Here is a 24,639-nt window from a genome sequence, read left to right on the forward strand (position 1 = left end):
GAATTACTAAAGTCTTTAACAACACTTATTTATAATGTTAGTTATAAATACTCATATTTATTATATATAAAATATAGCGATAATTATATTATCATGCATGGTAGTGATTAGTGAATATAGAGACTTATATATAAAGCTCCTTTATAAATACTATGTTGTGCCTTTTGCACTGATTAAGATTACTTTTTCTAGCTATTGGCAAGTCCTCTAATTAATTCATTTTCACCTCATTTACTGCAGATAACTTTTAGAAAATATTAAGGTAAAGTTTAACTAGTCCCTTTTGCTTATACTTATTCAAGTTAAGATTTTTAATTTATTACTATTAATAAAAAATTGTTAGATATTCTGTCTAGTGGTATAAATTAATGAAAAGAAAAGGAGATATGTGACATTGGACTAAAGCATATATTCTTAGTAAAAGTAGTGAGTTTTACCTACTTTAGACTAAAGCTAGCATATATTCTTAGTAAAATGATAATTCGAAATTTCCTTATGACATACAAATGGAACACAAGTATAAAACGAATAATTGGGAAACTCTGTAGATTAAAAATGTAAACATCAAGTTTCCAGCTGCGATTCAACAAGAATTTCTGGCATTAATTAAGTATTTGACTTCCAAAACTATGTTACAGAAAAAAAATAGTGAATATCCCAATTGACAATTGCATGAATTTCATCATAGCAAATAATTTGTATTGATATTCTTAGGATATGAAGTTCATTTTGGAACGTTTAATCATCATTACAAATATTTTTCCATTTATCACAAATATAATATCCTTTCGTTCTATTTTATTTTATATGAATTCTTTCTTTTTTCGGCTAAAAAGAATAACACTATTTTTTTATTTTTTATATATATAAATATATATAGATTATAGACACTTTGGTTTTAACAAGTTTATTTCAGCCTTCAATTGACGTAACATGGTTGAAAATCATAATATTCTAAGAGTAATTTCAATATATTTTATTGTTATATATTTAGCTCGCGTATCAGAAGTTTTCCTTTTCTTGAACTCTTTGTTCAATCAAATAAATAAAATTTATGGAGTATATTTTATGTATAACATTTAAAATGCAAACTCTACTCATTTTTCATATCATGGTGCTTTGAACTGTCACAATTCAAATTTTAGTTTTTTCATGGAATTTGAATTGCGACATTCAATACACCTAAATGTTCGATTTTTTATAAAAATTCATGGAGTTTTTCTATACTTTAGCATTCAGATTTTATTTCTGCATTAGAAATGATGAAACATTGAAAAAAAAAAACTAAAGCTTGATTAGCAATCCAAAAGATGACTATTGAGCTGAGGAATCTTTACACAAATAGCCCGTCAAATTCATTTCTTACTTTTTTTAGTTGATATACATATATTATACTTTTTCTGTTCTTTTTTAGTTGTCATGTTGCGCCTTTTCAGAATCAATTTGATTAATTTTCAAAACTAAATTAGATTACATTAATTCAATATTTTAAACCAAAAATTTAGATATTTAAAAACTATACAAAAGTACTACACATTGCAACTTTTTTCATATATATGATATAAAAATACATCTAAAAATATTAGTCAAAATTCAAATTGTTTGACTCTAAAAAAAAAAACTATTTACAATTAAAAAAGAACGGAGGGAGTATGAAAAATGGTTCAATGGGGATACATTATAAATTAGTTATATATTTTGATTTGATTATTTGAAATGATGTAATAGTTCAGATGGGCTAGTTTATTAACATGTCCAGCCCATTTATAGACAAAAAAAAATAGTTTTTTTGTCGTGTTACTAGCAAGTGTTGGTTAGTGTTTTGGGCTGTATTGGAGTTAGGTGCAATGTGGAGCTTCTACGCGCCAAATAGTAACCCCACTTCAACGGTGTTCTCTCTTAGGCGCCAATTCCCCATTTAATTTCTTCTTCTTTTTTATATACATTGACTCTATGAAAGATTTAACTTTTTTTTTTGTTTAGATAAAATATAATAAATTGAAAAATTAGATTTTAATTAGTTATCATGTTTAAACTTACATAAGTCATCCTAAAATAGCATGTTAATCACCATTAACACAACTCCATTTAGCATATCCTATGCCCTTGTTTATAAATATAAGAGATGAGGATGTTGAGATTGATGTGTGACATATTAGAAGAGATAAGATTAGGAATGAGGATATTCATGATAAGGTAAGAGTAATCTCGATAGATGACAAAATGCGGTAAACGAGGTTGAGATGTTTGGGAATATGCAAAAGAGATGCATGGATGATTTAAAGAAAGGTAGAGGCAGGTCGAAGAAGAATTAGAGAGAGATGGTTAGATAGGACATGAGCTTACCGTGGACATGATCTTTGAATAGGAAGTTATGGAGGATACATATTAGCACATAAGATTCTTTAGATAGTTGAGCCTTGTTTCACCTGTTCTTCTATACTATTAGTCATATTATTAGTCGTGGTATTACTCGTATAGTCTCTTGTCCTTGGAGTTTGGTTATTAATTATCTATCATTTTTTTTACAGTTCTATTCCTTAAATTTAATCTTATTATAACTATTGTTTAGGATAATTTACTAGGTTATCTATAGTGTTTAGACACGACTTTCTCCATTTTCATATCTCTTTTCTCTATACTACTTTGTTCGATCTCTATTTTCCTTAAGGTGAGTGTTTATTGGAAACAACCTCTCTACCTCTAATGATTAATAAGGTCGACATACATTTTACCCTCTTCGGACCACACTTTTATGGGATTATACTAGATATGTTGTTGTTGTTTACAAAAACAATACTACTCCCTCCGTTCATTTTTAGTTGTCACATTACGCTTTTTGAAAGTCAATTTAACTAACTTTCAAAGCTAAATTAGATTACATTAATTTGACATTTTAAAATAAAAATAGATATTCAAAAACTATATGAAAAGTTGAAATTTTTTCATATCAATATGGTAAAAAAAATATTTTAAAATATTAATCAAAATTTATATTGTTTAACTGTCAAAAAAAGAAATTATGACAACTAAAAAGTAACAAAGGGAGAGTATAACTTTTCCACTCTCAATCTTGTTACCATTAGTTATGGATTGTGCGGGCAAGGGGGACGACAGGGAGGCCGGCTCCGCATGACCCCAACTCGTTTAACCTCTGTATTTATCTTGTTACTGACTTTGGAAGCGGAACACAAACTTATTTATGCTATTTTGGATTCTTATTGAGCGTAGCCAGATATGGGTCCGGACGACCCAAAAGCTTAGTACTATTTTGGGAGTTTAATCACAAAATCATCAAATAATTTTCCAACTTTTTAAGACTAATGATGAGTTGAGTTGTGTTTAAATTTCATAATTAATTCTTCTTTAAATTACCATGTAAGTACTTGTGCTTCCCTCCATATACATATCCGAACCTTTTTGTTTCTTTCTTCCTTTCCTTTCCCTCGTTTTCTCCCCTTTCTCTCTCTCCCCGCTGAACTCATATCTCATCTTCTTCCCCTTTTCCTCTGAAGAAACCCCTCAAAACCCAAGAATTTTAGCCAAAATGGGTTTCCAATTCAATTGATTCTTGAATTTCGTTTTCCCTCTTCTTCTTCAATTGAAATTAAGAAAAAATTGGGAATTTTCTCAGCTGGGTGTGCTGGGAAAGAAGTTTAGTAAGATCATGCAGCCTAATCAACAACAGCCTTCGAAGCGTCAGCTCCCATTTACGTCAAGTAAACCGCCGTTAGGTGATTACCATCGGTTATCTACTGACCCACTTCAACCTTCTTCTCAAGAGCCTGAAGGGATCGTTGTAAAGTCTACTGTGAGTGTTCTGATTTTTCCACTCTACTATGGGTCTTTTTGTGATGCAGAATTTTGTAATTTGAGTGAATTGAACAAATTCTTGGAACATCTAATCTGCTGTATAATTTTTCAATAGCGAAAGAGAGCTGTATTGAGTTGAAATTTCGATGACGAACTATGTGGTTGTGTTGTTTAGGTCTCTAATTGGGTTTGGCTTGAATTTTGGTTGTACTAGTGTGGAAATTTTCACTATTGTATACATCTGTAATAGGGGAATTTGGTGGAAGTTCTTTCTCTTGCTCTAAGAGAACTTACATTTCTAGCATGCTATCCTTCTTGATTTAGCATTTAGTCTTTATTAATTTAGTTGTGAAGTTCTGAACTTTGTGCCCTTTGATTTCAGGATTATTTGATCTTCTGGTCTTATGAATGTCTTAATTTCCATAAGTTGGAGATACTATTTTGAAATCGATTTAAAAAGTTGTATTTTTGGGTACTACTATAACAACAACATACTAGTGCAATCTCACAAGTGGGGTTTGAGAACGTAGGATGTATGCAAACCTTACCCCTACATTTTTGGGTAGAGAATTGATTTTTGGTAGACCCTAGGCTCAAAAGAAGTTTAATCAAAGCAAGATTGTAAGATATAATAGAAAGATGAACAAAGCAAATGAAGCAACATGAAGTAGTAAAAATTGAAGAATGAAATATGATGCGAATATTATCTAATACTACTAAAATAATGAAAAGATGAGAAAAGGAGACTAGCCTCTCCCACATAGAAGGACGACAACACTCAGCTACCTGTTATCTTTCTACCCTAATCCTCGACCTCCAAACCTTCCTATACGATGTTATGTTCTCAGTAAGCTGAAGATGAGCCACGTCTTGTCTAATCACCTCCTTTGGTTCTGTTTTTGGCCTTCTTCTACCTCTCCTAAAGCCTGTTATAGCCAACCTCTCGCACTTCCTTACTAGTACATTCGTACAACTCCTTTTCACATGCCCGGACCATCTCAGTCTCGCTTCCCTCATCTTGTCCACCACAGAGGGCATAACCACCTTCTCCTGTAGAACTTTGTTCCTAATCCCCTATCTCACCTCCTATGCCTACACATCCTTCTGCAAATTCTCATTTTCTGTACCTTCATCTTTCGAACGTGCGCATAATTGACTGGCCAAAATTGTATTTTCTGCTACTTACCTACCCAGATTGCTATTATGTTTCCTAAATTTTGTGCCACCTTTACTTCTTGATATTGTGAAATTATGAAAGAAAACATGCAGCAGTATTCATCTTTCAACTGAAAAGGAGATTATATCTTCATAATTAAGAAGGGGAAAGTAGAGGGGACTAGGTTATTTGCTTAGGTTGTTCAAGATCTGAATCATAATGGAAGAGGGCTGTGAGATTTTGAAATGTAGAAGCTTGTTAAATGCTTAGTACACATTAAGAAGGATTTGTAATTCTTCCCTTTGCATTGTGCTCCAATGAATCAATCTAGACTTCACGGATGGCTATAATTTGCTGCAAATAAACTCTTGCCTGATGTTTTAGAGTCGAAAGAAGTTGCTATAGTCTATAGTAAATTCTATGTCACAAGAATAACAGCTGCATCAGTTTTGTCTTTTATCTTTCTATCTTAATTTTCTTTTGTTATATAAATACACTGCAATTGCAGTGGTCCTGTGAAATATTCTTAACATCATGTTGTAATACTAGTATGGCCTAAGTGCTATCCCTTCGGACCAATATCCACAAATGAAGGACCTAGATAAGGTAGGTTTAGCATTAATAGCCAAAAGAGAGAAAATGACAAGAAAAAGTAGCAGTTTTGAGGAACCTTTACATTAGTAGCATATTACAAGGCCTTGAGATTGTGGGGTTTTACTGTTATGGATCTTTTAATGCTGCTATTGGATACAGGTTTATTCTGTTATTGAAGTAATTCCTTATAAGATTGAGGGTAAAATTGGATGATTAGATTTATAATATTGATTGGTCTTATGACTCAGCTTGTGTAGTAGTGGCAGATGCATGCAGTTCTTGTGTGCATCACAAATTGAGAAAGAAAATAGAGGAAGCATTAGAGGAAATAAAGCCATATTAACTAATGAGCTGCAATTTTCTAGTCCTCCTTACTGTGAGATTAGCAACTGGTTGCTTCTGGTGAAGCACGTTTGCCACTACATGGAGATTCAGTATACTAGTCCTTAGCTGTGTCTCATGCCTAGAGAAGCAAAAACAGTGTCTGTTAGGCTGAAGTCAAATCGTGTCGTATGTGGCAATAAATTCTGCAAAGGACTAAGCCACTATTTTCAAGTCGAATGTGGTCTACTCCCACTAACCGGTCAAATACGCAACTGCATAAAGTTTCAGTGAACTTTTGAAACAATCAATGGGATTGATCTGCCCAAGTCGATATAAGGAGTACATAATTCCCTTATCTCTCTGATGTGGGACTTAACATACTGTTGATATTAAGTCTTTATTATGTTCTATTTACATAATCCTCATTAGAGTTTTTAGTGATACGACATTACTTTGTTTTTTTTAAATGATGATCAATTTAGTTGAGTAGTTTATAGTATTGACTTATCAACTTCACTTCAGACACAATTCTTGTTAATGATTTTAAATTCATTGCTGATAATAACTTGGGGATACTCAATTGTCTTGATTAGCCACTGAAACGAAAGAGTGGAACAGCAAACTACGAACAGGGAGTTGGTGCACAGGTGGCAGGTTCTGGAAGTTTCAATGGGAGTAGTCCAATGCAGACACCAATTTCAGGGAAAGCTGGAAACTCACAGAAAGCACCTAGGACATCAAAGGCCAGAGCTGCTGCTCAAGCAACCTCAAGTTTAGGTAAGGATATCCTACATGAATTTTTGTCAGAATTTGTTTATGCATCTCATATCATCAATGTAAGATTCCCATTTTATCTTATTCAATTTGACAGATTAGCGGTTTAGATAATATAATCTATGTTGTGTCACCCCATTTTATCGTTGTTTTCCATTTTCTCTGAGGCACCCACTATTTTATAAAACACCTAGAATTACAGAAGAGATAACTTCTTAAATATTTCAAATTACAGGATCCCCTTCAGGCAATAATGTTACTCCAGTTGGTCCTTGCCGCTATGACAACTCCTTAGGTAAATTAAAACTTTTATGACTTCCGGTTACAAATTTGTGTTTTTTAATCTTCCTGTCTATTGGGGTATGAACATAGGTGGAGGTTGCATTTCTGAGCTTGTGCATTTGTATGCTATTAGACATTTTTCTTGAATTACTTCTTGTAGAGAGTATATATAGCAGAATTAGTAACTATGACTTCCTCTCTTGATTCTCAAACAGGTCTCTTAACAAAGAAGTTCATTAACCTGCTCAAACATGCAAAAGATGGCATCCTAGATTTGAACAAGGCTGCTGATACATTAGAGGTATCTTCACTTCGCAGTAGATACTACATAAGCCTGTATGATAAAATTCTATCAACTTACAGATCTCCTCCTTTTAACAGGTGCAGAAAAGGCGTATATATGACATTACAAATGTCCTGGAAGGCATTGGTCTGATAGAAAAGAAACTAAAAAACATGATCCAATGGAAGTATGGAAATGCTTATCCAATAAATATTTTACATTGAAGTTGTTTATCATTTACGTTCCACATTATTCAAGATCATTCAATAAACAAAAGTTACGACTCAGTTCTCTTATTACATAGGGGGTTAGATGTCTTAAGACCGGGGGAAGTTGATGAGAGTGTTACAAGTTTACAGGTTGAAGAACTATCTCAATGCTTGTCTTTTTTCTTATTTTGTTAACTGCCAATTGGCCCTGTCATAATCTGCCAAGTAGCCTAAGCAAAAGTGTTTCAATAATTGGTTTGTGCTTTTTTTACAGGCAGGAGTTGAAAATTTGACGATAGAGGAAAGTAGATTAGATGAACAGATAAGGTTGTCTTCTGATGCCTCTGAACAATATTCAAGATTTCTTTGCCTCAACATTATGCTGACTGTGTTAAATTCGCTTGTCTCAGAAAAATGGAAGAAAGATTGAGGGACCTGAGTGGAGATGAAAATAATAAAAGGTACCACATTCTTTGGCTTAATCATGAACCATGTTATTTGTGTCACATTTTGTTGTTAAAACGATTAATCTGCTCACTTTTCCTTCGTATTCTTGACAACTGATCTCTTCTAAATTTTCTTTTTATAAGATGGCTTTTTGTAACTGAAGATGATATAAAGAGCTTACCTTGTCTTCAGGTAATTTTAAAACATATGCATTTGTTTTTTTCCTTTCATTTCTTTGTAATGCAGTTTTCATCAAATGACTAATGCTCTGATTTCAATTTATTGCTCTCATCAGAATGACACACTGATAGCTATTAAAGCTCCACATGGCACCAGTTTAGAAGTCCCAGATCCTGATGAGGTAACTGCTTTGTCTTTAGGACAATTACCTTTTCTTTGTTGTTGTAACAAGTCTACCAATTCTTTAACTGGTATCTCAGCAAAATTTAAGTAGCAGTTCTATGTGTCTTAGCATGTCTTCCTTGTTTCCAATAGGCTATTGATTATCCACAAAGGAGATATAAAATAGTGTTTCGCAGCACCATGGGGCCAATTGATGTTTACCTTGTCAGGTACTTATTTACTTCTTACTTCAACTACCTATGAAATTGAAAAGATTAATATGTAGCTAGAGGGATGGAGTATTTAATAGCTTTGCATTTTTTAAGGGCAAGATAAACTTAATCGATTTAAGGATGGAGTGTTTAAACAATCTTTGTCTAATTCTTTGTTTAGTAAATTCGAGGAAAAGTTCGAAGAGATAAATACTGTTGAGGAACCATCAACCATGCCTCCAACATCAGGTTTCATTGAGAATGAAACTGTAACATTGCCTGTTGATGATGGTGGAGGAGTTGATGTTGGGATGGAGGAGCAAGAAAATCAAAGAGAGTGTCCAGAAGCTGGCACTTCCCAGGACTTTGTGAGTGGAATTGTGAAGATTGTTCCAGATGTTGATGTAAGTTCTTATTTTCAAGTCTTCATAAAATTGAATAATTAGAGTATTTTTCAAAGCAAAAAATGAGGAAAAAGAGACTAATTCAACATAGTGCATTTTATCTTAAATAAGTAGGTAGAGTATTTCATAGAAACTTCCAATGCAGTTTGGTTTTTCAGTTACTTATTTTTTCTTCGGCCCTACAGAATGAAGCAGATTACTGGCTGTTGTCAGATGCCGATGTTAGTATCACTGACATGTGGACAGAGTGTATCCTACTAGTTCCGTTCCGTTATTTTTTATTTCTTGCTATCAACGAATGTTATCCCTTGAATATCGAATCCATGACTCAAAGTTAGCTGCTCTTGACTGGAACGCGTTGGATTCAATTAATGAGGATTATTCAATTGCGGATGTTAGTACTCCACGTGCCCAAACTCCCCCTTCTAGTACCACTGAAGTACCTTCTGCGAATACTACTGGAAGCTGAGTAATATTTCCTGGCATTTCTGTGGATGCTCAGGCTTGGTTTTCAGAGTAGTGCTCGAGCTTGGTGTTCAAAATGATAAATTCTCCCTCCGCAAATCTGTATTAATTTATACTCTGTATTGCCCCTTGAATGACCTAAACGTAAGAACAAGTGCTTCCGGGAGCTTTTTCCGAAATGCTCTGTCAGGAAGTTGGCAGTTCGATGCCCCAAGGAAATGAGCTTCATTGTACAGTTAGTAAATATATCATTGTACTTGTAGTGGCAATAATCAGAATAAGTTGGCAGTTAGAACTACTATCAAAATTTCACTGTGTATTGTCTAATGTCTTGCTCTCTATGGCTTAGCTTTGAAATCTGATAGTGATGTAAAGAAAATTTGATCTAGTACACTGCTGTTGTAGTGGTGGCTTGTTTGACCCACTTAAATTCAGTACAAATCGTCCATTCACATACTAACTAATGAGCTGCAATGTTTTATTACATTATTCATCTCCCTCTTCCCTGCTTGTAGTTTTTAAAGAGGACCTCTAGTCCTTCTCACTGTGAGATTATCAACTGGTTGCTTCTGGTGAAACACGTTTGCCACTATATTGAGATTCGGTATACTAGTCCTGAGATGTCTGCCTAGAGAGGCGGAAACAGTCTGTTAGGCTGAAGTCAAGTCGTGTCATAGGTGGCTAACCATACTGCACAGGACTAAGCCAGTATTTTCATGTCGAATGTGGTCTACTCTACCATTAACCAGTCATATGCCAAACTGCATAAAGTTTCAGTGAACTTCTGAAGCAATCAATGAGATTGATGACTCATTGATCAGCCCAACTCTCCATATAAGGAGTCCATAATTTCCTTATCCCACTAATGTGGACTTAGCATGCTGCTAAGATCAAGTGTTTATTATGTTCTATCTACAAAATCATCGTTAGATCTTTTGGTGATACGACATGACTTTGTTTATTTAAATGCTGATCAATCTAGTTGAGTAGTTTATAGTATCTACTTATCTTCATATTCTTGGTAAAGATTTTAAAATTTATTGCTGATAAGAACTTGGGGATATTCAATTGTCTTGATTAGCCACTGAAACAGAAGAGTGAAACATCAAATTACAAACAAGGAGTTGGTGCACAGATTGCAGGTTCTGGAAATGCCGATGTGAGTAGTCCAATGCAGACACTGATCTCAGGGAAAGCTGGAAAGTCACAGAAAGCACCAAAGACATCAAAGGCCAGATCTGTTGCTCAAGCAACCTCAAGTTCAGGTAAGGATATCCTATAAGAAGTTTTGTCAGCATTAGTTTATGCATCTCATATCATCAATATAAGATTCATCATTTTATCTTACTCAATTTGACAAATTAGCGGCTTGGATAACTGTAATCTTTGTTGTGTCACCCTATCTTATTGTTGTTTTTCATTTTCTCTGAGGCACCCACCATTTTATAGAACACGTTGAAATTACAGAAGAGATAACTTCTTAAATATTTCAAATTACAGGGTCCCCTTCAGGCGATAATGTTACTCCAGTTGGTCCTTGCCGCTATGACAACTCCTTAGGTAACTTAAAATCTTTATGACTTTCGGTTACTAATTTGTGTCTTTTAGTCTTTGTCTGTCCTTGGGGTATGAATATAGGTAGAGGTTGCATTTCTGTGTTTGTGCAATTGTATGTTATAAGACATTTTTCTTGAATTACTTGTTGTACTGGGTAAATATATACCAAAATTAGTAACTATGACTTCCTCTCTTGATTCTCATTCAGGTTCCTTAACAAAGAAGTTCATTAACCTGATCAAACATGCAGAAGATGGAGTTCTAGATCTGAATAAGGAAGCTGATACATTAGAGGTATCTTCACTATGCAGTAGATACTACATAAGCCGGTATGATGTAATTCTATCAGCTTACTACAGATCTCCTCTTTTTAACAGGTGGAGAAAAGGCGTTTATATGACGTCACAAATGTCCTGGAAGGCGTTTGTCTGCTAGAAAAGAAATCCCTAAACATGATACAATGGAAGTATGGAAATGCTTATCCAATAAAGATTTTACATTGAAGTTGTTTATCATTTAAGTTTCATATCGTTCAAGATCATTCGATAAACAAAAGTTACGACTCAGTTCTCTTATTACATAGGGGGTTAGATGTCTCAAGACCAGGGGAAGTTGATGAGACTGTTACAAGTTTACAGGTTTGAAGAACTATCTCGTTGCCTGTCTTTTTTCTTATTTTGTTAATTGTCAATTGGCCCTGTCATAATCTGTCAAGTAGCCTGAGCAAAAAAGGGTTTCAATAATTGGTTTGTGCTACCTTTACAGGCAGAAGTAGAAAATTTGACGATTGAAGGAAGTAAATTAGATGAACAGATAAGGTTATTTTCTGATGCCTCTGATAAAATATTCAATATTTCCTTGCTTCAATATTATGCTGATACTGTGTTAAATTGGCTTGTCTCAGAGAAAAGCAAGAAAGGTTGAGGGTTCTGAGTGAAGATGAAAATAATGAAAGGTACCACATTCTTTGGCTTAATGATAAACTAAGTTGTTTGTTGCTAATGGATCTATCGGCTCACTTTTCCTTCGTATTCTTGACAACTGATCTCCTCTTTGTAACTGAAGATGATATAAAGAGCTTACCTTGTCTTCAGGTAATTTTGAAACAGATGCTTTTGTTTTTTCCTTTGATTTCTTTGTAATGCAATTTTCATCAAATGACTAATGCTCTGATTTCAATTTATTGCTCTCATCAGAATGACACACTGATAGCTATTAGATTTCCACACGGCACCAGTTTAGAAGTTCCAGATCCTAACGAGGCAACTGCTTTCTCTTTAGTACAAAATCCTTTTCTTTATTATTGTAACAAGTCTACCAGTTCTTCAACTGGTATCTCAGCAAAATTTAAGTAACAGTTCTATGTGTCTTAGCATGTCTTCTTTGTTTCTAATAGGTTGTTGTTTATCCACAAAGGAGATCCAGTATAGTGATTCACAACACCATGGGACCAATTGATGTTTACCTAATCAGGTACTTATTTACTTCTTTCTTCAACTACCTATGAAACTGAAAAGATTAATATGTTGCTAGAGAGGATGGAGTGTTTAATAGCATTGCATTTTATAAGGGCAAGATAAACTTAGTGGATTTAAGAGGTTCTTTTTTTGTAATTTTTTATTTAGTAAATTTGAGGAAAAGTTCGAAGAGATAAATCTTGTTGAGGAACAATCAACCATGCCTTCAACATCAGGTTTCATTGAGAATGAAACTGCAGCATTGTCTGTTGATGATGGCGGAGGAGTTGGTGTCGGGATAGAGGAACAAGAAAATCAAAGAGAGTGTCCAGATGCTGGTACTTCCCAGGACCCTGTGAGTGGAATTATGAAGATTGTTCCCAATTTTGATGTAAGTTCTTATTTTCAAGCCTTCAAGAAACTGAATAATTATTGAGTGTTTTTCGAAGCAAAGAATGAGGAAAAAGAGACTAATTCAACATAGTGCATTTCGTAGAAACATCCAATGCAGTTTGTTTTTTTCAGTTACTTATTTTTTCTTCGGCCCTGCAGAATCAAGAAGATTACTTGTTTTTGTCAGATGCCGATATTAGTAACACTGACTTGTGGACAGAGGGGTATCCTACTAGTCCTGTTCCGTTTTTCTTTGCTTCTTGCTACCGATGAAGATAGAATCCATGACTCAAAGTTAGCTGCTCGTGACGCGTTGGACTCAATTTATGAGGATTATTCAATTGCAGATGCTAGTACTCCACATGCCCAAACTCCCCCATCCAGTACCACTGAACGAACTTCTGCAAATACTACTGAAGCTGAGTAATATTTCTTGGCATTTCTGTGGATGCTCAGGCTTGGTTTTCGTTGCAGTATTCGAGCTTGATGTTCAAAATGATAAATTCTCCATCAGCAAATAGTAGTTCTACATTGTACAGTTAGTATATACCATTGTACTTGAATTTCACAGTGTAGTTGAATCTGAAGCTGATACTTGTAATTCTCATTCCAATAAATGGTGTCTTCTTGTGCTTTACAAGTAAAGTAGTAAAATTTGTTCAACCTTTCATGGAATTTATTTATTTCGTGGATGTGTAGTTAGCTGGATGTCAATTCAAGAATTACTGTACTGCTAAAATACAACTACATATATTTAATAGGTCGAACCACTACTTTTAAGTGTATGTAAACAAAAAATTCGGATAACTTTTATGTATTCAACCAATAACTAGCTTCTATTCGAATTTTCCACAAACAACAACTACTACTACATAATTTTGCATGAGTAGTCTTCTTTAAAATGCTCTCCTTTATTTGGCAAAGAAGAATTAGAGGCCCCACCACAGTACTCAGCATCTAATTCCTCCAAAACATTCACCATTTCATCATGTACTTCGTTAATATGTGGCTCCACATTTTCCTCAGGTACTTCAATAGCAAGTGGTTCCACATCTTGCACCTGACCTCCCTGATCCAAAAAAAAAAGATGAAAAATAGTTTGACGATAAGGGTATACACAACTCAAAAGTATAATAGAGGATATTTATGATAGTTTGGGATATATTTATCCTTTTTCCATTAATAAAATAAACTACTATAGCACTAACATGCTAAGTTACATACTAATAATGAAGGGATAAGTGTCTGAAAAATATCCAACTTTGGTCGGATTTGCTGTTGCGATACTAAACTTTCATGAGAACCTATTACCTCCCTAGACTATTTAATACCGTATTTTAAACATATATATTTGCTCACGTGGACATAAAAAATAATGTAAAATTATAAATAATAATGTGTCCACGTGGGCACATATATACCTTTAAAATACACTATTAAATAGTTCAGGGGGTAAAACATACAGTATTAAATAGTCTAGGGAGGTAATAGGTCCTTATGAAAGTTTAGTATCGCAACAGCAAATCCGACCAAAGTTGGAATATTTTCGGACCCTTATCCCAATAATGAAAGATAACTATTTCGACATATAATCTGAAAAACAATGGTTAAATTAATTTATGCTGATAGTATATATTACTATCATTATGTAGATGTAGGAAATTAAATAAATAAATCAATCCTTTTGCTGCAAAAGGTCAATATAATTCATAATTGTTAACATAAGTAAGTAAATTAAAGTTTGATTTGCTTTTTCTAATCTTTTTAGATGAACAAAATATAGTTTCTAAATTCAAATCTCACTACCAGTACTTGTTATAAAAAAAAAATTCTACGTGCTTAACCCCAACCTCTCATACATGAAGACATGTTAAAAACATTAATAAGTAATTATAAGTATGTTCTAACAATTCAAGCTTATAGACGAGATAATCACACAGGAAGGAAGAAGAGGAGGAGAGAATTGAAGGTTATACCAAGCACAAGTCGATAAATGCAGCTACAATGAAATGTTGATTCTTCATGTTATTAATCTTCAAGAACCAAGTAAGCAACTCCTCCATAAATTCCCAATCCACCATATCTCCCCTTTGGCCACCATAAGCTTTAGTCATTTGCTCCATTGAATGTAAGAAATCCATTTTAGGATTCTCAGTTTCCACAGCTAAGAGTAGACAATCTTTGAAAGGGAAACCAACCATAGATAGAACAGAACACGACTCGTTTTCTTCGAACGATAGCCTCCTTGTTGCCAATGCTTGTTTTGCCATCTCCAATGCCTCATCTGGACAACAAAGTACACCACTTTCTGGGAATGGACCAAACATGTTATCTAGTAAAGATTGATCATATTTGCTACTAAACTTTTTCTTCTTATTCTTTCTCAGGAATGAGAAGCGTTTCCACAAGGGAAAGTACTTCATTTTTACTAATTAGAAGACTACTCAGCTTGTTACATTTCTTTTGAATTCAAACTAATTAAAGGGCACTTACTACTTACAAATTCATTTATAGTACTATATACACCAACTCTTACATAAATGAAATAAATACTGTGTATTGCTACCTTGTATACTTTTCTACGCACAACAAATAAAGAATAATAATTGTTTCTATATTATATTTAGCGATAGTAATAAATATGAGTATTTATAACTAGTACTCTATATAAATGTCGTTAAAGACTTTAACCAATGACATTAGCTAAATTGTCGCTACATCATGTTTTTGCGGAAATATAAAAAGAAAATTTATTGCCACTAAATGTCTCTTTTGTTGTAGTGCTAGTACTACTCTCGTCCAAATACGAGATACGATGTGTTAGTGCTGATATGATTACATCCACAAACTTCATTGACATCGGCTGATCAACTGAAAAGGGCACAACAACTAGATCCAAAACATGCACAACCATCATAGATATCCGTATTACTTTACTTACTTTGATTGAACATGAAATTTCATACTCAAACATGACATGAAGTACTATTAAAATTATAGAATTACCAAATATAAAAATGTCATATTTTTTTATATAGAAAAAAATATATGATGCATAATTGGAACAGGGGGAGTACTACAAATTAATTTAATCACTTTTAAGAGAGGCAAATGAAACGAAAGTCTTCAATCCTTTTAAATTATAAGCCTTCTGATATTATGACAATCCACTTTTTCAAACTAATGCTAGCTAATTACAATACTAGAGAAATTAAGGGCATATATAGTACTATGACTTTTCTAATCGTAAAATTTCTATTTAACGATGCATTATTATAGATTATTGACATTTAAATTTATGAATTAGAGATGAATTAAAAAATTAAATCTTATTTAGCGACTAATTCGTAGTCAATTCCCATTAATTAAGCGTGAATGTAGGTGACGGAGGGTACTGATCATTACCTCAAACATTTTATTGTTTTCTAGTTAGACTGTTAAACGTAAGTATTATAAATGGTGAACAATTGTAAATATTAAAGTAAGTCTTTAAATACCACAAAGAAAGTCCTGCTAATAAAATTTGTACAGTGTTAATTTGTTTTGAATATGATTTTTAGAAGTATTTTACATCAATATGAAAAGTTTTTGGAGTCAATACTTTCTCTTTCTCAACATGTTTAAGAAGAACCGACTAAAATGATTGATAAAATCGAAAAAATAACTTCTTTATTTTTTAAAAATAGAAATAAAACTTATGTATATAACATTCTCTTCATATCATATTTGTGGAATTACACTGATATGTTTGGTGCTGACGACTCACCTAGATCCTATTTTCAATTTAGTGACCTAGTAGTATAGCGTATACAATGTAATAATTAAAGAAATTATTAACGTGGTCTAGTATAACATTTTAGCGTGGATAAGTGGTTGGAGATATAAAACATTAGTTGAATGCTTTATATTACTTTTCTTATATCTAATAGCTAATACAGACAACTAGCTAGCTAGCTCTAATTAACTAGGTCCATGTTTGACTAGAACTACATATATATAATTGGATTGATTTATATATGTAGCTAGCCTATCTACGAATATTAGTCTTTCTGATCATTTGAATTAATTTTTTTCTCATATATAATTAATTAGTATATTAATTAATCAAATGAGATGTTTAAGAGATATAAATATAGTAGCTTAGATGGTATTTTTATGATTAATATAATTACTCAAAATGGATAATATGGACCAAAATAGTACTAAATTTACTATGTTACTTAGGAATCTATCCGTAAAATTTTCATTAGAGTTTTTAGTTTTCTTTGATTTTCCACTTGGAGTCGGTATCCACATTGGAGTTTAAGTATATCAAAATTCGTGCCACAAATCTGAGATTTCTGATTAAAAAAAAAACAGTCTCATCAATTGCATTACATCTTTTGGTGGTAAGAGTTTTTAGTTGATCTATTAAAGTACTTAATTTTTGTATAATCTATATAAGTGCATTTATTTTTCTTTTAAAAAAAATAAAGAAAGAACATTAATCAAGAAAAAATGATATGATTTTTTGTGCATATTTTTTTTATAAAAAAAACATGGTTATTCCTTTGTGCGTCTTCTGTGCTTTTTGTCCATTTTTTTTTCTTTAATCTTTTTATCTGTAACTCTTTTCCTTTTTTTTTTCCCTCCTATCCGTTCATCTTGTCAAATCTATTTTTCTCTCTTCTTTTTTAACTTCCTAATATTAAGGATACGTAACTAAAAGATAATATTTTTATGTTTCAAACATAGAATATAAAAACGTTTAAACAATGCATAAGAACATATTATATATTCATTAAGAGTGTTATAAATTATCATATCATTTTTCAACTCCAAGACCAATCCTACAAAGCTTAACAATCACTAAACAAATTATTCAGTGATATCAGACATGTGAAATGTTTAATTCATTAAATTAAAATGGGATATATATTGTGTATAATTTAAAACATTAAATAGGTGCCAACTCATTTGATAAAAAAAAAAAAAAAAACAGATTTGCTTGTAGCTTACCACAGGACTTTCATGTACCAGTTTTTTTTAGGGCAAATTACAGAAATCACATACTTTTAAGGCAAAATTTACAATTTATTCCTTAAAAGTTTATAATTAGAGGAATCTCTCAAACGGATACAATAATATAAGCGATGATACATTAATTTGATGCGTGAGATACAATAATATAAGCAATGATACATCAATCTGATGCGCGAGATACAATAATATAAGCGCTGATACATTAATATGATGCGTGAGTTACAATAATATAAGCGCTGATACACTAATCTAATGTGCGAAAATGAGGGATTTTAGAGATTTGTAAAACTTATAGGGGATAATGGTAATAAGTAAACTAAAATGTGGGATTTATGTAATTTTTCCTTTTTTTTAATCTCCATCTATCCTCTTAACTTTTTTGGGTCATAAATTTTGAGAGTAAATTATTTTTAAAAAAAAGAAAAAGGGAAAAGGATCAAAAATACCCCTCAACTTAAGTTTATTAGTTGACTTTGCCCTTGCCGTTAAACTAAAGTTAATTTTACCCCTACCGTTACTAATTTCACCATATATACCCCTCATTTGACGGAAATCCCCAAATCGACTCAAATTAACCCGAATTCTTAAAAACAACCCATTCCCCATTTTAAACCCAATGCCCGACCCGTATAACCCGTCCCCTTTTACCCATTCTCTCAAATTAACCCAAATCCTCCATTGAAGCCCTGTCAACTAGTTCAAACAATCACCAATCTATTCTTTTCGTCCCCCAAATCCTCTCTCCAATCCTACCTTCCTCACCTCACTTCGACTCCGACATTCTTCGTCGTCGTACAGGTTGGCGTTGGATATCACTCGCCGTCGAATGAGAAAGCTCTCCGTTCAGCAAAATCGAGCGTTTCTCGCTGCCACTTTCGTTCTCCGAAAGGTCTCTCTCAAAATATGTATAAATAGCTTCATCCTTGTCAAGATCTAGACGTGAGAAAAGAAGAAATAGAAGTTTTTATAGTTAATATTGTATGAAAATTGATCCATGTATTCAATTCCAATTATATATGTTTTAATTCATTTTGTCTATTTTAAGTCAACTTTCATTGTCAAAAATAGATGCTATGAAGCAACTTACTTTAAATTTTGGATTGACTCTTTCATAATGTGGTCGTATTGGTTCACTTTCAGGGTGCTGATGGATGTATAAACGTTGTTATAGTAGCAATTCAAGTATTGGAAGTGCTTCAATTACTTCATGCTTTATTCCTAAAAACCTTATAGTGAAATTTGTTTTCGACATCTCAAGATGACATAACTGTGCTATAGAAACTTGAAAGAATTATGCACAACATTTATGTTTTCTATTGGTCAATTTCTTAAGAGGTGAAGAGAAGAGAGTGATGATTTGGGTAGGAGTGGATAATAGGAGGAGTGAGGTGAGGAAGGTAGGATTGGAGAGAGGATTTGGGGGACGAAGAGAAGAGATTGATGATTGTTTGAACTAGTTGGCAGGGCTTCAATGGAGGATTCAGGTTAATTTGAGAGAATGGGCTATACGGGTTGGGGCATTGGGTTTAAAATGGAGAATGGGTCGTTTTTAAGAACTCGGGTTAATTTGAGTCAATTTGGGGCTTTCTGTCAAATGAGGGGTATATATGGTGAAATCAGTAACAGTAGGGGTAAAATTAACTTTAGTTTAATGGCAAGGGCAAAGTCAAACAATAAACCAAAGTTGAGGGATATTTTTGACCCTTTTCCCAAAATTAAATTATTGTTTGTTCATAAATTTGGTCAATTGTTGAAAATCTATCTCTAAATTTTTTTCAAGTTTCACTCGTAAATTTTTTAATTTTTGCAAGTAAAAATGCAAGTTTAAATACAACTTAAACTTTTAAAAACTATATTTTCCAACAAACTTAAAATTTTTATTTTTTATAAAATTTTAATTAAATCTATGATACGCTAGTTTAAGTTTACATTGCATGAAAATTAAGGAAATAAAGGTCGACAGTCACGGAAATAAAAACTTGGAGCCTCCCATGATCGACTATTCATTTTGAATTGGATATTATTATTATTCCGTGTTATATGGAGCAGTCAACACTTCTGAGGCTTCACTAAGAATTGTCAAATCTTTTAGGTGATTTGTGTTTGAATTAGTAAATAAGTCTATTTATTTTATTTTGCTGATTCAATCTTGCAGCGTGATTCAGCTTTAGTTAGGAAGTGAAGACTTTGGTAGAACAATAGCTAGTGAGAGAAGTATTGGAAAACACGAATTTAGGAGTGTATTTTACTTATGTTACAAATGAGTGTTTTTGAGACTGTCAATAATTTTAAAGATTAAACTAATAATTCACTATTTAAAAGTGTTTTCAATACTGAAGAATTGTACCTATGTCACAAAGTTTGTTTGGAACAACTATTTTGGACCAAAAAATAACTTAAAAATTAGAATTCAGAATTTGTGAGTTTATAATTAGTTTGAATATTATGTGTACTTCTACTTCCATTAGCTATTAAAATTAAAGTCACGAAAAACAATATTTTCAGCATAAAAGAATAAATTTAATAGCTTTTATTTACTAACAAAAAATGAGACAATTACTCATTTTTCTGTTCTCCTAATAAAGTAATTAATTAACTTCTAATCCATACAAGACGCCAGCATGTCTTTCTGCCCCGTCATTCACAAAATAAATATCCCTCATTTTCTGAAACGCATGCCATGTCAGCAAGCTATCTGAACCGGCCTGGTGACATTTCCCGACCGCCCGGTCTACAGACAAAGTCTTCGCAAGCCGGTCTAAACCACCATAAAGACTATTACAGAATCTCATCAAATGCTTCATATCATAAACTTTATTTCCGAAAAACACCCTCACAACTTCCATAAACTCCTCTAAACCACCGGGAAGTTCCCGGCGCGTGAGTATCTTCACAAGGTACCCAAAATCATACGCGCTGTGAAACGTAACCCAACTCACCGATTCATTACACACCAAACCGGACGACATCATCAGTTCAGTAAACCGGGCGGAGTCGATCCCGCATTCCCGGTTCATTTCAAAGTCGATCCCCTGTCGGCGGAGTAGCTCGATGGAGTCCGGAGCGTAGAGATCACGCGCCACATCGAAATCGGAGAAATTGAACTGCCATATGTAACCGCCGTCAGATCCCAAATCAGGGAGGTTACCGTCAGCGTCAGATAAAGTTAAACCAAGCTGAATGAGATTCAACACATCAACGTTAGACTTCAAGAGCTTATACTGATCCGATGGGGAATTTTGGCGGCGATTGTAAGAAATCTTGGGCTTGAAAACAACACCAGGAAACTCAGTATCCATAGATATGTAAGGGTAGTTATCAATGACAGTAGAAATGAGTTCAAATTCCGAGTCGAGATTATGAGCCCATACTTCTCGAATTTTAATAGCCATTGATGATAAATCCTGAAAAGGGTAATGGTAAAAACTGAAAAGGAATTGTGGGTATGAAAGAAGATTTTGAATTGCTTGTTGGTGAGTGTGAGGGGAAGAAGGGATTGGTTATATAGAAAGATGAGAGAATTTGTTGCTTTTGATGAGGGAGAAGAGGTGGAGAAGTAATAAATAAATGGATAGAGGCAAGCAAGTGGGGGAAGTTGAGTGGTTTTGCAGAGTGAAAAGGAAGGAGAAAGGAAAGAGAATGAATGGAATGGTATAATGGGTATTGGGTACACAGAAATAGCGGAAGTTTTTTTTGTCCACGTTCAACGCGTTTGAGTTGTTTCATTTGACTCATAAACAAACTAGAGTGATTATCCATAATGTATTTAATTATGGTATTATTATGAAGTCTATTTTGCTAACTTCGCTTTTATGTTTTTTCTTTATACACTTAAATATATTCTCATTAATAATCTCTCTGGTTCATACTATTACTTTGCATTTTGACGAATAAAGAAAGATTAATTAATTCCTCCATTTTAATTTAATCTCAAAATAAAACAATTTGAAATGGCTGAATTTAGTGTGTTGTCTAAGTCTTCTTCTTACCTCTTTAATAACATGAAGAAATGCTTCTATATTTAAATACTTAAAATTTTCTCTCATTAATGTGTGAGAATTGCTTATTCCAAGTTGTGAACTGTGCAGTATTCCCTAAGTTCCGTCCTCCTTATTACAAATATATAATCTTTAATACTTCCGATCAACAATAGTTATTCACTATACTATTTTGGGATGATCAATAATACTTGTCCACTTTATAAAATTAATGGATAATTTTACATTTAGTTCCTAATTTATACTAATCATTAATTATAGTTATTTCCCTATTACTCTTTGTCCCTAACATTTTACAATGTATTCTCTCATCATATTAGTATGAAAAAAAGATGAAATTTATAGTACTTTTCGTATATTTGTAAATATCTATTTTTTTTGTTTAAAATATCGAATAATGTAATCTAATTTAACTTTGAAAATGAATCAAATTGACTTTCGAAAAGCGTAATATAACAATTAAAGTGGACAGATGGAGTATATTCAAATGGTGATATAGTAAATAACCCTTTTATTTATAGTTTCTTAAGAAGTGTGCAAAATCAATAATGAACAATTATTGTTGGACAGCGGAAGTATTTATCATTTCACAAAATCAATGCATAGACGACACTATTCTTTATATTTTACCCTTATTAACCTTGAAAGTATAAATTTGTTAACATAGAAAAACTAAGTAATTAATTTATGTTTATTGGTTAAATTAGTTAATCAAAGTAAATTAATTCAAATTCATTTATTGAAAACTTGACTTTAAGATATATATATTTTGTGAAATGGTAAATTTATCTAGTTTCTTAAGGGACGTAAAACCTAAAATAGTGACAACTAAATAGAAATGGAAAGAGTAACTTTTTTACTTTTCCTCCACTTTTCATTTATTTCCCACTCTACCATCCAACAATCCCCAACATAATACTCCCTCCGTCCACAATTAATTGTCATAGTTTCCTTGTTTAGAGTTAAACAATAAGAACTTTGACCAACATTTTACGATGTATATTTTCATCATATTGATATGCAAAAAATTGCAATTTATAGTACTTTTCGTATAGTTTTTGAATATCTAATTTTTTTTAAAAAGAATATCGAATTAACGTAATTTAATTTAATTTTAAAAATTAGTCAAATTGACTTTTGAAAAGCGCAACATGACAAATAAAAGTGGACAGAGGGAGTAGTAATCTTATTTGGATCTTCAAAAATATAATTCATAAGAATATCTAAATAAAATAAATTTCTAATAGATAGTCTTTTTAAAAAGAGTGTCAAATTAACAAAGGATAAGTACAATTAAACGGAAGGAATACTAGATAGCCAAGTAGCTCAAACCTTGTAATTGACATTGCTCTAGTTCACATACAAAATAGAGTAATATTTTCCTCATGAATTATTCGAAATATATTATATTTCGTCACCATCATCTTCACAATTTTAAAACCAATGAAATTGATGTTTTCACTTCTAACCATTTTGTCACTTTGCTTTGTGATTGAACAATAATATTGAACCGCATTAAATTCTTGTTCTTAATTTTTAAATTTTCACAAGTCAAATTGATACCCACATTTTTTTTTGCGCTAAATTGATATATAATATGATAATCATATAGAGAGAAATCTTACATATTACTTTAAGGGTATCACTCAAAGTGTAAAATTGAGAAGAAAAAATATTACGCACTTAAAATAAATAAAGTGAGTAAAGCATTTAATAACTCCCGAATTAAGTTTTTTTTTCTTGTATATAGAAAAAACAAGAAAAAATGTCAGCTTTATATTAAGTGACCAAAAATTACGTCATCTTTGCATAAAAATCAATCAATTTTACACTTTTTTTTTATCATCCAACTATTAACACATTAAAAATATATTATTTGACAAAATGTTAACAGAAAAATACATTGAATATGAACACAAAGTTGGAATGGTTTTTTCAGAAAATAGGGAAATGGTTTTTTGCTGTACAGACTGGAAGTGAGCTAAGCAAATGAACTAATTCTGTTTTTTTCTTCTATTTTGGTGTTTGTGAATCTGTGGATTTTGCTAGTTTCAGAATTGTGACACCTGCATGGCGGTGCACGTGTAAATAACTAAATTAATCATCACATGATTGACAAATTAAAATAAGATGAACTTGTTTAATTTTAAATATCAAAAAATAATTTATTATTTTATATTTATTCTTAAGTACATAATTCGATAAGCAATATTAATAAAAAAAAACAAGACATTTTTTTGTAGTGATATCTACCCTAAAGAAAGATATAAATTTGTTGAATATTAATTAGCTTTTTTCTTCATTTAAACAAAACGTACCGTCAAAAGCAATCAAAAAGTAATTATAAGCAATTTGTGGAGATTTCTTTCTCATTTTTAATTTTTACGAATGTCAATATTATAATATGTAAATAATAAGATAGTGGGGGTTTAATCATTGATTTAATTTTATAAAATCTTATTAATTGAAAACGTGATAAAGGAGGGGGCATTCAGCATTTTCGTGCCAGTCAATATATATATTGATGCTGTGGCCTTCTTAGAAGACTCGTTCTGTGGCATCTCTTTGATTATTATATTAGTAGAAATTAATTAAAGTAGTGGTGCTACACTAACAAATATTCTATACTTCTTCCGCTATTCGATTATAAACATGAAATTTTAAAAAATAAAAATAATTTTTAATTTTTGTGATCATAAATAAAAAAAATATTAAATGCATCAAAATATTTTTTAAAATCTTAAATTAGTTGGTGTTATTTAAGTAGTACACTATATTATTAGCTTCCTCATTTGACCCTACTTTTATTTTAGATGTTGACTTGACTAGTCTCTTGAGACTGAATTTTGGTCAACCATGTACACTCCTGTAGTGTAAAGACCGAGTAAAATCTATAGGTTATATTGT

At 32.3% G+C, this 24,639-nt stretch overlaps 4 protein-coding genes across 4 annotated transcripts; 2 read left to right on the forward strand and 2 right to left on the reverse strand.

The window, feature by feature from the left end:
- Positions 1–3,491: 3,491 nt before the first annotated feature.
- LOC125807480 (transcription factor E2FB-like) lies at positions 3,492–9,395 on the forward strand. Its single transcript, XM_049487202.1, has 14 exons — positions 3,492–3,811; positions 6,481–6,664; positions 6,897–6,956; positions 7,159–7,244; positions 7,325–7,413; positions 7,531–7,585; positions 7,710–7,762; positions 7,846–7,896; positions 8,026–8,074; positions 8,178–8,243; positions 8,378–8,454; positions 8,618–8,840; positions 9,026–9,089; positions 9,179–9,395. The coding sequence occupies exons 1-14, from the start codon at positions 3,668–3,670 to the stop codon at positions 9,307–9,309; spliced, it is 1,332 nt and encodes a 443-aa protein (XP_049343159.1). The 5' UTR covers positions 3,492–3,667; the 3' UTR covers positions 9,310–9,395.
- Positions 9,396–9,483: 88 nt separating this feature from the next.
- On the forward strand, positions 9,484–13,153 carry LOC125807665 (transcription factor E2FB-like). The gene is made up of 14 exons (XM_049487401.1): positions 9,484–9,540; positions 10,387–10,570; positions 10,806–10,865; positions 11,071–11,156; positions 11,240–11,328; positions 11,446–11,500; positions 11,628–11,680; positions 11,767–11,820; positions 11,911–11,956; positions 12,059–12,124; positions 12,259–12,335; positions 12,488–12,710; positions 12,872–12,936; positions 12,992–13,153. The coding sequence occupies exons 1-14, from the start codon at positions 9,484–9,486 to the stop codon at positions 13,137–13,139; spliced, it is 1,263 nt and encodes a 420-aa protein (XP_049343358.1). The 3' UTR covers positions 13,140–13,153.
- Positions 13,154–13,580: 427 nt separating this feature from the next.
- LOC125807667 (uncharacterized) lies at positions 13,581–15,135 on the reverse strand. The gene is made up of 2 exons (XM_049487403.1): positions 14,689–15,135; positions 13,581–13,781 (listed from the first exon to the last, which is right to left on the reverse strand). The coding sequence occupies exons 1-2, from the start codon at positions 15,133–15,135 to the stop codon at positions 13,581–13,583; spliced, it is 648 nt and encodes a 215-aa protein (XP_049343360.1).
- Positions 15,136–20,165: 5,030 nt separating this feature from the next.
- LOC125807455 (probable CCR4-associated factor 1 homolog 9) lies at positions 20,166–21,186 on the reverse strand. The gene has a single exon (XM_049487175.1). It carries the CDS (start codon positions 21,124–21,126, stop codon positions 20,323–20,325), a length of 804 nt encoding a protein of 267 aa, XP_049343132.1. The 5' UTR covers positions 21,127–21,186; the 3' UTR covers positions 20,166–20,322.
- Positions 21,187–24,639: the final 3,453 nt, after the last annotated feature.

This window comes from Solanum verrucosum, unplaced genomic scaffold (genome assembly GCF_900185275.1).
Source record: "Solanum verrucosum unplaced genomic scaffold, falcon-dt-bn FXZP01000183.1, whole genome shotgun sequence".
In the NCBI taxonomy this organism is placed as follows: domain Eukaryota; kingdom Viridiplantae; phylum Streptophyta; class Magnoliopsida; order Solanales; family Solanaceae; genus Solanum; species Solanum verrucosum.

What these genes read in the sequence shown, in the direction of transcription:
- LOC125807480 (XM_049487202.1), top strand. Translation starts at nt 3,668, where the DNA reads ATGCAGCCTAATCAACAACAGCCTTCGAAGCGTCAGCTCCCATTTACG. An exon ending in CCGCTATGACAACTCCTTAG is followed by an intron (nt 6,957 to 7,158) that starts GTAAATTAAAAC and finishes ATTCTCAAACAG; the next exon opens with GTCTCTTAACAAAGAAGTTC. An exon ending in AAAAACATGATCCAATGGAA is followed by an intron (nt 7,414 to 7,530) that starts GTATGGAAATGC and finishes CTTATTACATAG; the next exon opens with GGGGTTAGATGTCTTAAGAC.
- LOC125807665 (XM_049487401.1), top strand. Translation starts at nt 9,484, where the DNA reads ATGCTCTGTCAGGAAGTTGGCAGTTCGATGCCCCAAGGAAATGAGCTT. An exon ending in AAATTAGATGAACAGATAAG is followed by an intron (nt 11,681 to 11,766) that starts GTTATTTTCTGA and finishes GGCTTGTCTCAG; the next exon opens with AGAAAAGCAAGAAAGGTTGA. An exon ending in ATTGATGTTTACCTAATCAG is followed by an intron (nt 12,336 to 12,487) that starts GTACTTATTTAC and finishes TTTTTTATTTAG; the next exon opens with TAAATTTGAGGAAAAGTTCG.
- LOC125807667 (XM_049487403.1), bottom strand. Translation starts at nt 15,135, where the DNA reads ATGAAGTACTTTCCCTTGTGGAAACGCTTCTCATTCCTGAGAAAGAAT. An exon ending in CATTTATCGACTTGTGCTTG is followed by an intron (nt 13,782 to 14,688) that starts GTATAACCTTCA and finishes TTTTTGGATCAG; the next exon opens with GGAGGTCAGGTGCAAGATGT.
- LOC125807455 (XM_049487175.1), bottom strand. Translation starts at nt 21,126, where the DNA reads ATGGCTATTAAAATTCGAGAAGTATGGGCTCATAATCTCGACTCGGAA.